A 15,909-nucleotide genomic window follows, 5' to 3' on the forward strand; every position below is an offset into this window, starting at 1 on the left:
TACTTTTCTATGGATAGCACTTATTGTAAAAGCAACCTCATAGAGGATTTGACTTGTGAATTTTTACATTACATATCTCTTCTTATACTGTTATCTCTATATTGTATTTTTCTTGTTGAAAACTGATGTTGGAAATTTCAATTTCCTTGCGGGAGTCATCCAAAAAGGATTACTAAAGAGAAGTCTAAGTCTATTAATGTTAGGGACTATGACAACACTGTTATCTGAGTGTGTTTATTGTGTTGTTGTTTGTGGTTTTTGTATGTCTTTTCTGTTTAGTCCTTTCGTGAAGAACTTGAAATCTGAGGAATAAGATGTATTAATGCAATTCTTTCTGTTTTTCTTTGCAAAAAAGAAAATATATAAAAAATGGTGCAAAAAATGAAACATACCTCTCTGAAACCGAGTCTTTCTTGTGTCTCATTGGTAGCGAACTTGGCAAAGAAGGATCCAAACTTGAAGACAGTTTCCTCCCCAGTGCTGAAGACAACAAAAAATACACAAAATCACACACAGGCGATCTGCTGTTTTAGTTCCTTACTTGTGTGTGTATGTGTCCTGTCGACAGCCTATGGCTGGGGGTCTAACCTCTGTTTCCAGGCGTAGGTGTGATGTTGCATCCAGGGTCTATGGTAGAATTAGACACCCTCGCCGGGTCTCCGGACCCACTTACACTTGACATCCCCTCCAGACAGAAACTGCGGCGAGGACTGAGGAGCTGTTTGGGAAGCGGGATGCGAGAGGGCGGGACGTTCTGGGTAAAAGACGTGGGTGAAACCGTAGCCATAAGATGGGGGGAAGCGGGGGAGGGACTGTTTGGCAGAGAACTCGATAAGAGGGACGATGCCGATGAGACAGGAGAGGGGGTGAGAAGGGGAGGCTGGAGCTCTAGCTCCCCACATGATCTGGTCTCCCTGGGGAAGGTGGGGGAGCGAGGTGGAGTGCCCGTCTCGACAACCTCCCCCAGCGAGGAGGAGCGGCTGCTTTTGGCCATGGAGCTGGCAGTGGGATTCATGTAGGAGTAGTGGGGCTTCAGTTTGGGGCTCTCCCAGGACAGTGGGGACTGGGGAGACTGGGGGGACCCAGAGGAGGGTGAGGAAAAGTGGAAGGAAGGCTGGGGAGGGTCAGGGTTCAGGGAAAGCTGCTGAGGTCTAATGTGGAACTCCCTTCGGTCTCTAGGGGGCACAGGGGAGTGAGGATCTAGAGACAAAATAGAGAAGGGGGGATTTGTTTTGAAACAGAAGTATATTTAGTTATGCTGCGTCACATTGTTGGGAATTACGTGGATGACTTTTAGTTTTACAACATATAAATGTGCAATTCCAGGTAATTATGCAAAGGCAGAGAAGCCGATTTTGAAAATATCACAGAAGATCTGAAAGCAAATTATGTTTAAATCCACTCTTAAGGCCGTTTAAGTTTCTCACAATGCACACCGAATGGAGTTTATATAGCTCATTAAATAATCTGACCCAAATATTACAGAAATGCCAGCAACTACATAGTCATAAATGAACAAAATGATGATGAAACGTACAGTCTGAGGCCAGGTTCTGGGCTGAGTGGGCTTTCTGTAAACATGGTGGGGGGTCCAGCAGCTGCGGAGCTTTGGATGGAGGGTTGGACAACCTCCACAGGTGGCACCCTGAGCTCTTCCTCTTCTTCAGGGGTCTAAGGGTAGGAGCTCCGTCTCCTTCTGGAGCATCTAACCCGCTAAGAGGCAACACAGCAGATTTCAGATCCCGTCGCACACAATAATTCAGTCACAGAAATTACAAAAACTAAATTGTAAGTTAGTCCAATTTATTTGCATCCGCTTAATTAGTTTAGATAAGAGTTCCGTTCCACCATGCTTCGTTATCTTATCCATTACGAATCTGTAAGTAACAGCAGGATTTTCAGAAAATGTTCTGGTTGTAAACAGTGTAAATATATATATATATATATATATATATATATATATATATATATATATATATATATACACTCACCGGCCACTTTATTAGGTACACCTGTCCAACGCTCGTTAACACTTAATTTCTAAGCAGCCAATCACATGGCGGCAACTCATTGCATTTAGGCATGTAGACATGGTCAAGAGAATCTCCTGCAGTTCAAACCGAGCATCAGTATGGGGAAGAAAGGTGATGAGTGACTTTGAACGTGGCATGATTGTTGGGCCAGAAGGGCTGGTCTGGTATTTCAGAAACTGCTAATCTACTGGGATTTCACGCACAACCATCTTAGGGTTTACAGAGAATGGTCCGAAAAGAAAAAACATCCAGTGAGCGGCAGTTCTGTGGGCGGAAATGCCTTGTTGATGCCAGAGGTCAGAGGAGAATGGCCGACTGGTTCGAGCTGATAGAAGGGCAACAGTGACTCAAATAACCACCCGTTACAACACAGGTGGGCAGAAGAGCATCTCTGAACGCACAGTAAGTCGAACTTTGAGGCAGATGGGCTACAGCAGCAGAAGACCACATGGGTCCACTCCTTTCAGCTAAGAACAGGAAACTGAGACTACAATTTGCACAAGCTCACGAAATTGGACAATAGAAGATTGGAAAAACGTTGCCTGGTCTGATGAGTCTCGATTCTGCTGCGACAGTCGGATGGTGGGTCAGAATTTGGCGTCACAACATGAAAGCATGGATCATCTGCCTTGTATCAACGGTTCAGGCTGGTGGTGGTGGTGTCATGGTGTGGGGAATATTTTCTTGGCACTCTTTGGGCCCCTTGGTACCAATTGAGCATTGTTGCAACGCCACAGCCTACCTGAGTATTGTTGTGACCATGTCCATCCCTTTATGCCATAATGTACCCAACTTCTGATGGCTACTTTCAGCAGGATAATGCGCCATGTCAAAAGCTGGAATCATCACAGACTGGTTTCTTGAACATGACAATGAGTTCGCTGTACTCAAATGGCCTCCACAGTCACCAGATCTCAATCCAATAGAGCATCTTGGGATGTGGTGGAACGGGAGATTCGCATCATGGATGTGCAGCCGACAAATCTGCGGCAACTGTGTGATGCCATCATGTCAATATGGACCAAACTCCCTGAGGAATGCTCAGACCTTGTTGACTATGCCACGAAGAATTGAGGCGGTTCTGAAGGCAAAAGGGGGTCAACCGTACTAGCAGGGGTACCATAAAGTGGCCGGGTGAGCGGATATATATATATATATATATATATATATATATATATATATATAATGTATCTTAGTGTGACCTCAGGATCTCCTGTTTGTCAAGTACAGTATGTACTATATTTCATTCTTGCCATGTGGACTTATTAATGTTTTAGAATCATTCCTTTATGCAAACAGAGAACCTTTTGTGCTTTTTTGATCTTTTGCATTTATGATTCATTAATCTAAGTCTGCCAAAGCAGCATTTGTCTAAAAATAAACTGCAGCTGCAGGTCTGTGTTTTCTTCTTACTGTGGCCCCTCTTCCGTGTTTCTGCTCTGGCTGTCTTCCATCAAGGGCCGTACTTTTGACACCGGGGGCTTAGCAAAGTGGCTGCTGGGCTCCTTTCCCTGCACTTTAGCAAACAGAGGCATGCCCCTACACAGGGAGAAGGCATAGTCAAATACACAATATACACTTATACCGTAAGTTAATGGGATGTTATGACATTTTGGAAAATATGTTTATTTTCTTTCATGCATAGATTGAGATGAAAAGACTGAGGCCATTCTTATGTCTGTACACTAAATATGAAGCCAGTCTTTGTGCTAAGCTAAACGGCTGCTGGTTGTAGCTAAATCTGTAGCTGTAAAGTCACGAGAGTGGTATTTTATAAATATATCAGGAGCATATAGTCACAAACTATTTCTTGGCCAGGAGCAGTAGCCATAATCATGATACATGCAGGACTAGTTAGCATTTAAGCTAAATTTAACATGGATGTCAATGAAGTAATGCTGATAGCAATTAGCATCTATTATTACATTAACATAAATGTCATGCTAAAACAGGAAATACCCCAAGACAATATCAAAGTAGATATTTAACGGTGCATGCTTCATACAGAAATACTTTTTCAAAAGCTACCCAAGGCAAAGAGAGAGAGTAACAGCAGCATGTCTTCTTAAATGTGCTGTATTTATATATTTAGTAAAAATGTAGCGGCAAGAAAGGAGGGTCTAAAATATGAGAACACAAATGCAATACGACTTTACACCACTAGTCGATGTCTATTATGCAACACAAGTGGGGGCCTGACAATACTAATAAGTGAGCTTCTTGGAGCTTTCCAGTCTTTGTGCTAAGCTAAGATCACAGGATGCTAGTTGTAGCTTCATATTTAGCAGACAGACATGTACCGTGTCCATCTTGTCATGTAACTCTCTGCAAGGAAGCAAATCGAAAGTATTCTGGAACTCATCTTGTTGCATGTTCATTATCACAAATAAAAAAGTAAAAAGGACAAACGCGACAATCTTCCTACACACATAAAATTACCTAAACATAGATAACAGGGTGGTGTTGGCGCAGTGGATGTGACTCATGCCTTTGATGTGGGAGACATGATTAATTGATGTGGGGGTTCAATTCCCACTGTGATGTATACATCACAGATACATGCATACATACAAATCACACATATATTGAGTTTCTGAGTAAGCCACCTAACCCCTAGTTGCACCAGAAGTGTGTGACCTCTGACATATATAGCAACTGTAAGTTGCTTTGGATAAGAGCGTCAGCTAAATGACATGTAATAACAGTGTCTTTTTAAACTGACAGCTTGGCTACTTCAGGAGGGTACACAGATGGTTTAGCAAAGCAGTGTGTGTGATTCCACATGGGTTTGTAATTATAGCTGTGTGTCCACACTGGTCCAAAGTGGTCAACAGTACCTGTTATTATGTCCTCTGGCCAGGAAGCGTGAAGACATACTGAGCCGAGGGAGCCTGCTCTGCTCCTCCGCTGTGGGCAGTCATCAAGCGTGAGGAAAACAAAATATTAAGGAAAATAGAGACAGTGGCAGTAAGAGAAGAAAAACACACAGCAACACACAGAAAATAAATGAAAGAGAAACGGAAGGTGGACGAAAACCAAAAAAGGCTAATCTATATTGTTGGCATGTGAGATCATTTAAAGGAATAGTTTCACATTTTTGGAAATAACCATATTCATTTTCTTCCCCTGAGATAAAAAAAAGATAGATATCTTATATCTGACTGCTTAATTTGAAGCTATTTGACATTTTCAACGCATTTATTTCTTTTTTAACTCACTACTACCACCTAACTACCACTAGTTTTACTACTTTTTGGAATCCATGGTCAACAACCCTCAATTGTATAGAATTAGACCTAATATTTGAGTTAATAAAGCAGAAATTATGAATTATTTAGACTAATAGTTGAGATCAGAGGAACGTATGTTGAGTGGATGAGTTTAGTCAGGATACTGATTTGAAACAATTTCAATTTTCACCTGAAATTCAATGAAATTGATTAATTGTATTTGCAAAGAGCGTCGCATGGAATCCATTGTTTTTGTGGTAATTTGGTTAAAAAGAATGCCATAGTTCTGATAGAGACATTTTTAAAAGGGGTCAAATTTGACCCGAGGACAACAGGAGGGTTAATTATTATTATGTCAGTTACCCATGCTGCTGCTCTCTTCCAGCATCTCAAAGTTCTGCTCGAGGAAATCTTCTTGACTGCAGTGAGCAGTGTCAGTCACCGTCCTCAGAGCCTCGTCTATACTCGTCACTTCTGGCTTCTGCTCCTCTTCTTCCCTCTCTTCGTTCTCCTCATCAGAGCTGTCCTGGCTCAGGGACCCCACATCTGCAGAATCTCAAAGCGCAAAGAAGACAGAGGTAAGAGAGAAAACAACCCATCTGCTGCATACAGCAGGGAGGTACCAGATAATCCTTAACAGATGACCAGCCAGAACACTGACGCTTATGTGGTAGTATTATCTGACATATTTCTATCAGGTCTGAAACTGCGAGGGGGGGTGGGTGGGGTGGATCTTAGCCTCTGTGGGCTCAAATCCCGTCAGCGGATATCAGCTTTGCTGTATGTTGAAGAGATATCATGGCTTTCATGTATATTTTAGCTTTTCCTTTTATTTCCAGCACTTGACATTTATAACTTGAAACACAAATGTCAACAGATTAAAAAAATACTGAAATATAGCATACAAGTGTGACATCGACATATATTTAAAATTCCTTAGACATCAGTCTGTTTTATTCAACCTCATGCTACTACTGGAAAAAAAGACAGAAGCAAGAAAAACCTTCACTGAAAGCAGCTATGAGTAGACATTAGGTATGATAATAGACTTAAAATAATAAACTAATTTAATCTTCAATTTATTTTGGGGCACTAGTTTTTCTTTGTAGGAAAATTGTACCACTACAGTGTCTTTTCAGATAGTTCCACAGTGGGGTCGGATATGATTAAAGAAGTTGCTTTTAATGCTAATCTTACCTTTTTTCTACCCTTGTGTTTCCATTCTAGCATAAGTAAATGATCACATCATTGTACTGCTTTAACAGTGTTTTTTCTTTGTTTTTATGTGTTTTCTTGTTGTCAACAAGACAGTAAGACCTCACCATCCAGGACCCGATCTGGGCTGGAGTCCCTGCTGTCGTAGCCCAGAGAGCAGGCACTGTCCGGGCTTCGGCTTTTCTTGCTCTCGCTGTGGATCCCTCGGCCTTGCATCCTGCAGTCCTGCTCCTTCACCATGTACTCACTGACGTATGAAAAACAGAGTGAGGAGGAACCACTACGGAGCATGGGGCGGAGAGGGAAACAATAACCCAAGAATAGAGAAGCACTTTTGTTCTCTTTCAGTGTCGTTGTGACCACTGGAGTGAAAGCATGTGTAGTGAGTGGGGGATTTACCTGCCCTGCAGACCTGCATCAGTCTCGTTCTCCTCGGGGTACACCACGGCTTCATCAGCTCCCATGATGCCCTTGGACGGGTGTGAGGAGGACAGCCAGTCGGCATGTGGCCAGGGCCGGTGCCTCTTGGCTCTCTCTTCCAACTGCAGAAGCAGAAAATGAGGTGACTTAGCAGTGCAAATACACACACACACACACACCCACACACACACACACACACACACACACACAGATCCATATGGAAAGCTCCCTCTTTCTCTCTCTCTCTCTCAGACACAGATCCATGCATACCACGGGCTCCTGGAGGCTGGACGTGCTCCATCTCTCTCTGTTATGAGGGGAGCAGCTGGGAGTTTTCTTGGGAGCAAAGGTCTCCAGCTGTCTCAGGTCCAGCATGGATTTCACCATCAGCTCCAGAGAGCCCATGCGATGAGACCAGCGTCTCCGAGGACGTTTAGAGGACTCCGGCGTGACCTGGCTGACAACTCCATACTAGACAGGATGTACAGGAGAAGTACACGTTGACACAGTGAACCATAAATTCTCTTGTAAAAGACATGAATGAAACACGTCATCCAGTAGTTCTACAAATTAAAGTTGACAAGTACTTAAAAATGTCAATTTTCTTCCTAATGTACACATCTTAGATAATGTTGTGTGATCTAGTTTTAATACCTAAACTTTGAATTTCACACTGCTTTTTTAATCACTTTTAAGACTCAGCAGGGTATGTCCCCCCCCCACGGGACATCACTTTAATCTCATGTGTGGTAGAGTGAAGCCTGAGATCCTTAAGCCGCTTCAGTCTTACTGAAGGACTGGCAGAAAACTAGAGGAGACAGATGACTAGAAAGATGTGGGAAGCTGTGCTGATTATCACACGCGACTACTAAAAACTATGGAGTGTGTGTCAGGGACTGAACTCAGGGGACACAGTGTGTATTGTTAGGTTTTTGGTACTGCCTTTACTTCCAACAAATTAGATGTACTTAGCATGAAATATTAATTAAAGTGTAGGATAATGCAACACACACACAAACAAAAAATGACATACTGCATTATAATGTAAACATTCAAGTAAAAGTGGCCCTTTGAAACATGTGATTGTAGAACATTCATTGCACTCTTCCCACTTTTTTGTCTATTATTCAATCATCTTCACGCTTTCCCGCTCAGTGTGTTTCTATGGGAATAATAAGGTGCAAAAAAGGTGGACTAGTGCAATAAAAATGGTCTTCACATTTCATGTTTTCTAACACAAAAGCCTTAAAAAAGCAATTCCCGTGGTTAAACTGATAAAAGTCTTTTGCCATTGAATAAAACCACTAACCTTTGTCAGCTCCCAGCCCTGTCCTTCATCTGAGCCACCTGTTGTACAAGCACAATAATCAGAAGCTTCAAAATAATGAAATAATACTTGTTTGATGTCTGGATTGTGTTTTTTTTGTTTGGTTTTGAAAAGCTGCCCTTCACAGAGAGAATAAAGGTCAGGGTGACTACAGATGAGCAGTGACACCTAAATGGACAACATGCAGTCACCTGGACTCTCCTTCAGTTCCTAATCAGTACCTGTGTCCTCCTCTCCATGGCTGCTGTCAGAGGAACTATTCACTGCAATGTCTTCTGGGTCGTTCTCCGCTCCGTCCTCCTCCTCCTCGTGCTCACGGTCGCTGTCCGAGGACAGACCACCCAGAGTGGGGGCACTGTACACCTCTCGCCTGGAGCAACGGCGGCAAAATGGTGGGACAAAATCATGAGCGACCTGGGAGTATTCTGGCAGTCCTTCTACTTTATCATCAGGTTTAGCAATGAAAGTTCCCTAGGAGTTAAAGGTGGTTGTGTGTGTCGTCACCTGAGACTGGAGGTCTTGCAGGGGTGTGCGTTCGGGTTTTGTCGGAGCTGGCTGAGCCTCTCTCTCATGCTGATTGTCAGTTCTGGAGCCAGTCGCCACACAAAGATACAGCTGGGAGATAAAAGCATTCCGCCATTAAAAATTCAACGTTTCATTTCAGCTTGACTTTTGAGAAAACTGTCTGCAAACACATTTCCACGCTCAGTTCCTCTGGCAGCGGAGGCTGAAGATGATTTTTTTAATGTGCTGCTCCAATCCTGGTTTTCTACTATAGTTTTATTCCAGTGTATTGTTAAGATTTGGATGTCTCCTTGTTATTAGAGCTCTAATTTTAGATATAGAGCTAATGCTTGTTATCTTTTTAGAAATACAACTGAATGATAATATTCTAAATGCTGAATTGCCAGTATACTCTAGATTAGGAGCCACTAGTAGGACCACACACAGGACTGTTTCTCACCTGTCCCCTGACACAGAAATGAAATGCTTGCAGTCATTGGTAAACTTCATCCCAGTGACAATCTCTGCAAAACAAGAAATATGGCGAAGTTTGTTGGATTATGGATCCTGGGAAATTGTAGGTGTTGGTTACCTGCTGCCATAAAAGGGTAATTTCCTCATAGCTCAGGTTGACAACATAAAAGAAGTGTATGTGAGGTGTGTGTGTTCTGTTACCAGAGTGTCCATCCATAGTGGCGACACACTCCCCAGTGGAGAATTCAAAGATGCTGATATTTTTATCGGAGCAGCTGGTGGCCACGTATTGACCTGACGGATCGAGCTGAACCTGCCAGGACAGGGGACAAAAGAGTCAATACACTGTGTATATAGGGGGAAGCGAGGACTGTGGGGAGTCAAGTTACCTTGAGCAGACTGCCGTCCTCACTCAACGAGCCCTTGTAGAGTTTCTTCTGCTTACCGCTGCTGATGTTGAAAATCCTGCAGAAGGAAGGGAAATTCTTTTTTTATTGCACATGCATGCGCACACACACACACACACACACACACACACAAACTAGGGCCACTAGATTATGGAAAAAAATCATAAATATTTTGGTCAATATTAAAATTACAACTATTTAACACGCTTATGGACTTTTGGAAAGGTCAAGACAAAAACTTGCAAGACGTATTGTGCAAAATAGCAGTTTTTCTCGATTACATTGTTTTTGTGGCTGTATGAACCAAAATCAGTGATTTAATTTGAGTCATTGCACAAATGCCCAAACACACACACACACACTCACCTGACGCAGCGGTCTTGACAGCCGACAGCAGCGTACTTGCAGGTGGGGTCCACGTCCATGTCGTACAGCGTGGTCTTGCTCACTGTGTGGTGAGAACGTCTGAACTCTGTTCCTCTGTCAGTCTGGGGACAAAAAGAAACAGCTGTCAGCCTGCGCTGAGGAGGAAGGCCGCCGGAGCGTTAGCATCTGAGTAAAAATACAGAACTCCAAACACAACCAATGGTATTAGAGTAACTTAAGTTGAAAAGTGTCATTGTGTTTCAACATCTTTCATGGATTCACATATTGAAAATAGCTAAATGATGTTGCTGTTTGAAAAGAAAGTAGCAAACTTGACCTATGCTTTAAGATATCTTTTTCTAAAGGGTTATATTTTGGGGGGCTTTTCTGCCTTTATTTGATAGGACACCTAGGTGAGCAGGGGAAGACATGCAGGATTTCATCACAGGATGGACTTGAATCCTGGACCTCTGCATGTATGAGCGCCTGCTCCACCCACTGAACCAACCAGCCACTAGCCTTCAGTTATCTAAAAGTTGCAGAGATCAGTTTAATTTAATTTAAACATGCGTCTTAAAAGTGGGAATACATGCATAGTTGAAATGCTCAAAATGCATGGAAGACAGAACATTAATGCCTCAGTTACAGTTTGGTGGAACGAGTAACTTTTTTAAGTTAAGGCCATAGCAAATCAGTGTTTGCGCATCCAATCATGGACAAATGCACAATTGTGATTTATTTTGAATTTTTAAAAACACAAAGCATGATAACAGACAGCATGAATGATGCTTGTTTGCATTGTGCGAGAAGCGCAGGCCTGTCACAACAAGTTTCTTGTTTTTTGTGCTCTACAAAACTCCATAAGTCACTGCAGTGGCCTGAATCTTAAGTTTAACTAATGCAACTCTGACCGAACATGAAATTGTCCCAGTGACCCAGAAGAAAATCTTGAGGAAAGTCTTCACCAGGATGTCTTCTTGTTGCATCTAGCTACACAGCTTGCGATCCAAATGCTCCTTATGTGGTACATGCACTAGACTAGAGTTATAGTCACAATTGTTGTGCTACACAGTGAATCCTCAGTGTACGGAATTAATTAACTAATAATATATTTCAGTCAAAAGCAATGAAGCAGCAAAGAATGCCGACTCAAGATTAGGTCATCATTGTGTCTTTTATGGCCAGAAATGATTATGAGAATGCATTTAGAAATTATTTTTGGTGAAGCAAGTAACTCTGCTGCGTATTCAGTGTTCCTCTGTAGCAAAATGAAGCAGTATATTACAGTAATGTTCAACAGGTTGTGGTTCAGTGGTAGAGGGGCTGCCTAACAATCAGAAGGTTGGTTGTTCAATCCCTTGTCGAAGTGTCCTTGGACCAGCCACTGAACCCTGAGTTGCCGTCAGAGTGTAAATGTGTGTGAGTGTGTATCTGATGAGCAGGTGGCCCCTTGTACGACAGCCTTGGCCATGGTGTATGAATGCGTGTGAATGGTTCCTGTACTATGTAAAAGAGCTTTGAGTAGTCGGTAAGACATGTTGCATTACACGTTAAAATAGCTGCAGTGTAAGCTAACCTCAAATTGTGTATTTATGTGATGTCATGTGATTATGACCAAAGCAATGACAATGAAATTAATATATTGAAAAAATAATTGAAAAATATGCGTATTCACTTTTCTTGCACTTTCACTAGGTTTAGCATGCTTATCAGTGAGCTTTTGAGGTGCTGGTAGGCTGATTTTGTTACCTATTGGACAGAGCCAAGCTAGCTGTTTCCCCCTGTTGCCAGTATTTGTGCTAAGCTAAGCTAACCTGCTTATAGCTCCAGCTATATATAGTCTACAGACGTGGGAGTGACATCCAAAAATCAATTTTTACATAAAAACAAGCAATATAGTTGTAGCTGAAGTATGGGATGGTGATTTTTAGTTAGTGTATCATCATACGTGTGTTTATTGGGTAATCTACAACAGGTTCTCCCTGTGGAAAGATGCAGTGGGAGCTGATTAAGGAGTCTAACCTTGTGCGCAGTGCGGAAATAGATGCTCTTGTCCGCCCCGCAGCTGATCATTCTCACCTTGTTGTCATTGGCTGAAAAACAAAGACAAATATTTGAATAATTTATACTCTTTACTGATCCCCTATGGGGAAATTACAAATTACACTCTGTTGTTATTACACACAGGACTGAAAAACACACATGCTCAGGTCCTTCACATGCACTAATGGAGAGATGTCAGAGTGTGGGGGGGGCTGTGACTGCAGAACAAGCACCCTGAGCGGTGGAGGGGGGTTCGGTGCCTTGCTAACAAGCACCTTGGCAGTGCCAAGGAGGTGACCTGGCATCCCACCAGCTACCAGTCCACCACCATACTTTGGTCCGCATGTGGATTTGAACCAGCAACCCCCCGGTTCCCAGCCTGACTCCCGACAGACTAAGCCACGACCACCCCCCATGGCTCTCCCATTTAGGACTTTTTTTTACAGTCTCACTCAGTCTGCTACTACTAGCATTGTTCTGTAATCTAAGGACAAATTAATCCAAATTTAAAATCAAGGGCACTAACTGAGGCAAATATGCAAATAGAGAGGGAGAAAGAAAACAAAGTGCAACAAATAAAGTACACAACATAAAAAGGCTTAGCTTTTAGCTAACAAAGCGCCAGCCAACACATGTATAGTTGTCATCTATTATCTAAGCAAGCAGAGCTGCAAGCGAAATAAAAGAGTTTGACTGAATGGAGATGAAAGCGAGGATTAAGCACAGATTAGCTGTCAGATGTTGACAGCGTCTCAAGTGTCTCACCAGCAAAGCGGACGGCTGTTATGGATGAAGAGTGCTCGTCAAGTGTCTGCACCAGACTGTAGTCATCCTCAGCATCTAAGACATGGATCAGACGGTCCCTGCTAGCTGTGGCCAGCAGCTTCAGACCTGACAAGAAAGGGACAACTTAATCACACAATCGTATACACAGTCAACGCACAACTGTTCTTCAAGCGTAGCATCCTTATAATAACACCATCACATACACACATACTGACCCGTTTCTGGTTTACTGTATTCAAGACAGAGGATCTCAGCATCATGGGCCTCCACCTTCAGAATCTCCTTCATGCTACTGAGGTCGTAAACCCTGTACAGTATAAATTCAGATATGTAAATATGATAGAGGTCACCCGAGTTAGTCAGCAGTCTCAGTTAACCCTCATGTTGTCCTCGGGTCAATTGTGACCCGTTTTCATACAATTATTACTTTTTTGTCACAAAAAATGGGCCGTCAAAATAAGCGCTGAAAACGTCAACATTAAAAATATCAAAAAACTTTGGGAAAAAACATTTAAAAAAACACCCATTGTTGGAAAAAGCGATAATAATGTTTAAAAAAAGGGCCCAAAACGTTGTTTTTTTCATGGTTGACGGGAAGACAATACAAGGGTTAAAGTCTTCTCGTCCTACCTCAGCATCCCATTGCGATCTCCAGATGCCAGGTGTTTCCCGTCTGGACTGACACAGATGGTCCTGATGCCGGTCCTGCTTTCTGCCGTCTGTCCATCTCCTGTTTTGTCTCCATTCATATTTGCCAAACATTCTGGATCCAGCAAGGCACTAGTGTTTCCGTCTATGTAGATTATACTCAGGAGATCCTGCAAAGCCATGACGGACAGAGAAACAACCCATCACAGGGAGAAGTTGTGCTTCTGAAACCTTTTCTTTCGTGTGACATGAAGACATGCTGACACTGAACCAAACTCACACTGCTGAGGATGTTCTGAGAATGAACACGCGTTGTCCAATCGTCCATGCGCCACAGTCTGATGGTGTTATCAGCTGAGCAACTAAGGAAGGCTCCTGATGACAGACCAGCACCAAATTTCCCAGGAACATCTGGGAACATCTGTGGAAGGACGAGGGAGGTGTTTGGTTGGGAGGTGGTTCAGGGAATATTAATTAAGCGGAATTCCAATACTTTTATAAAATAGGACTAAATTGTTTATGCAGTTTAAGTACCAACAACAACATATAATAATAACATCTATTAGTGTGTCTTTGGTCCTGTGATCAGTGGAGAGATGAACTGCCCAATTTTGGCACTGGGGTGGTATTGATTAATCCCCCAATGTTCCCCCCCCCCCATTGTATAATTATTAACTGCACCAAGTCAGGGGCTGGTATGGAACCCACTGCATGTGTCACTGTGGTTAAAGGGGTGTGTTGTTTACCTCCAGGTCCCCGACACAGGCAGCATGGAAGAGGGCAGAGTGCACCTTCCCCACCCTGTTGACATCTCTCACGTCCCACACATACACACTGTGGTCGTTATAGACACAGCTGAGCCACCGGCTGACGGGGTCATAGGTAACCGCAATGGCGTCTGGGTAACGGGCGTCCGTCTTGGTGGAAAACAGGTGGCTGATGGGAAAAAGATTGGAGAACAATTCAACGATCATGAGATAACAGCAACAGATGCTTTCCTAATCCGTAATTTTGTTCAGAAACACAATGTACAAATTGCCAAAGGTATGCCTGCTGAATCATAAAGAAATCAGAACAGTCATTTCTATTGATGTTGTTGTTTAAATGAATGTAAAGCACTTTGTAACTTGTTTTGGATTACGCTTTATCAATAAAGGTATTATTATTATTATTATAATCATATCTCTGTCTGGACTTGAAACATATGTGCTACAGTTTAGTAGGGGTGGGGGAAAAAATCAATACAGTATAGTATCGCGATATATTCAGTGACAATACTGCATTGATACACAGGCGCCAAGTATTGATGTTGTGTAATATATGTGTTGGTCAGTTTGTCTTCTTGACAATCCGATTTTTTAGCAATAAAATTGAAGTGGTATGAACAAACAGAGGAATGTATATCACAGAATATGTTTAAAATCACAATAATATTGTATTGTGGCATAAATATTGTATCGGGAGGCGTCTGGTGATTCCCGCCCCTACAGGTTACTTACAATGTGCTTAAAATACTGCACTACTTAAAGTACCACAACATCTGCTATTGATTTTGACTCTTGCTCATGCTAGAAACATTGAGAAGTTATTTAGGCTGTGGAATGGAGTCACCTGGAACAGGCGCTATAAACTGAGAGCATTTGAGCCTGCAGCGGGTTCCTGCCAAGGAGAGGCCGTGTCACTGCTGAGCACTTCCTCACCTTGCCTCTGTGATGGCCGAGACGTCAGAGCCGAGGGGGTGCGGGCGCGGCAACGTGCAGACGAAGTGAAGGTCCACAGGGCTGAAGGCTCGCACCGTTCCGTCAGCGCAGCCACAGAAGATCATGTCCTCAGACAGAGACAGGGCCTGGGCCGCGCCCGTCTGCAACGCAGGACACGACATCCAGTACCAGGCACAGCATTTCACAGCTCTATCATTTACACATGACTACGTACTGGAGCGGGGACATCTGTCCACAAATGGTATGGTTAATAAAAAGGTAAGTAAACTAATAGTGTCCTCTTGTAAAAATCAACAACATGAAGACAAATAAACATCAGTTTCATGATTTAGTGCAGGTAACAGCCCTGCATGTCAGTAATGATACAAGTTGCAGAAGGTTGCAGTGGGAAATACATGCGTCCTTATTGGAATACTTCCAAACATCTCCTGTACTCGTCCTCGTCCCTGTTACTAATCCTTCTTTCATCCTCTGACATAACCTCACTTCTTAAAAATCAGCACTTTTATTGATGTTTTTTAAATCAATGTTTTTACCTTTTTTTTACATTTTTGTCCATTTTTTCAACAATTTTGACGCTTTTTTTCCAATGTCTGCCACTTTTCTGACATTTCAACACTACGTAACACTAACTTATTAACTTTAGCTTTACAGTCATCTTTGGTTAATAAAACTCATTTATAGGAAATTATACCTAATGTTTGAGTTAGAAAAATTGGGATTAAGAATTATTTA

The 15,909-nt window shown here is 42.6% G+C and overlaps 1 protein-coding gene across 4 annotated transcripts in view; it reads right to left on the minus strand.

The window, feature by feature from the left end:
- The window catches only part of LOC116706248 (mitogen-activated protein kinase-binding protein 1), a 43,962-nt gene that overhangs the window by 18,706 nt on the left and 9,347 nt on the right, over nt 1-15,909 (minus strand). For 3 of the 4 annotated variants that reach the window (XM_032542971.1, XM_032542970.1, XM_032542968.1), the window contains exons 8-30: nt 15,154-15,314; nt 14,200-14,389; nt 13,734-13,874; nt 13,436-13,623; nt 13,021-13,112; nt 12,785-12,910; nt 11,999-12,069; nt 9,977-10,098; nt 9,593-9,668; nt 9,405-9,516; nt 9,190-9,253; nt 8,730-8,840; nt 8,447-8,595; nt 8,208-8,245; nt 7,169-7,369; nt 6,878-7,020; nt 6,586-6,725; nt 5,627-5,818; nt 4,871-4,940; nt 3,447-3,572; nt 1,538-1,713; nt 589-1,200; nt 393-480 (exon numbers count right to left, since the gene is read on the minus strand). In XM_032542971.1, coding sequence (XP_032398862.1) covers nt 393-480; nt 589-1,200; nt 1,538-1,713; nt 3,447-3,572; nt 4,871-4,940; nt 5,627-5,818; nt 6,586-6,725; nt 6,878-7,020; nt 7,169-7,369; nt 8,208-8,245; nt 8,447-8,595; nt 8,730-8,840; nt 9,190-9,253; nt 9,405-9,516; nt 9,593-9,668; nt 9,977-10,098; nt 11,999-12,069; nt 12,785-12,910; nt 13,021-13,112; nt 13,436-13,623; nt 13,734-13,874; nt 14,200-14,389; nt 15,154-15,314 — 3,389 coding nt within the window. Of the gene's footprint in view, nt 1-392; nt 481-588; nt 1,201-1,537; nt 1,714-3,446; nt 3,573-4,870; nt 4,941-5,195; nt 5,198-5,626; nt 5,819-6,585; nt 6,726-6,877; nt 7,021-7,168; nt 7,370-8,207; nt 8,246-8,446; nt 8,596-8,729; nt 8,841-9,189; nt 9,254-9,404; nt 9,517-9,592; nt 9,669-9,976; nt 10,099-11,998; nt 12,070-12,784; nt 12,911-13,020; nt 13,113-13,435; nt 13,624-13,733; nt 13,875-14,199; nt 14,390-15,153; nt 15,315-15,909 lie in introns of all 4 variants that reach the window. The other variant, XM_032542969.1, reaches the window with a different exon arrangement.

Source organism: Etheostoma spectabile, chromosome 18, assembly GCF_008692095.1.
Source record: "Etheostoma spectabile isolate EspeVRDwgs_2016 chromosome 18, UIUC_Espe_1.0, whole genome shotgun sequence".
NCBI lineage: Eukaryota > Metazoa > Chordata > Actinopteri > Perciformes > Percidae > Etheostoma > Etheostoma spectabile.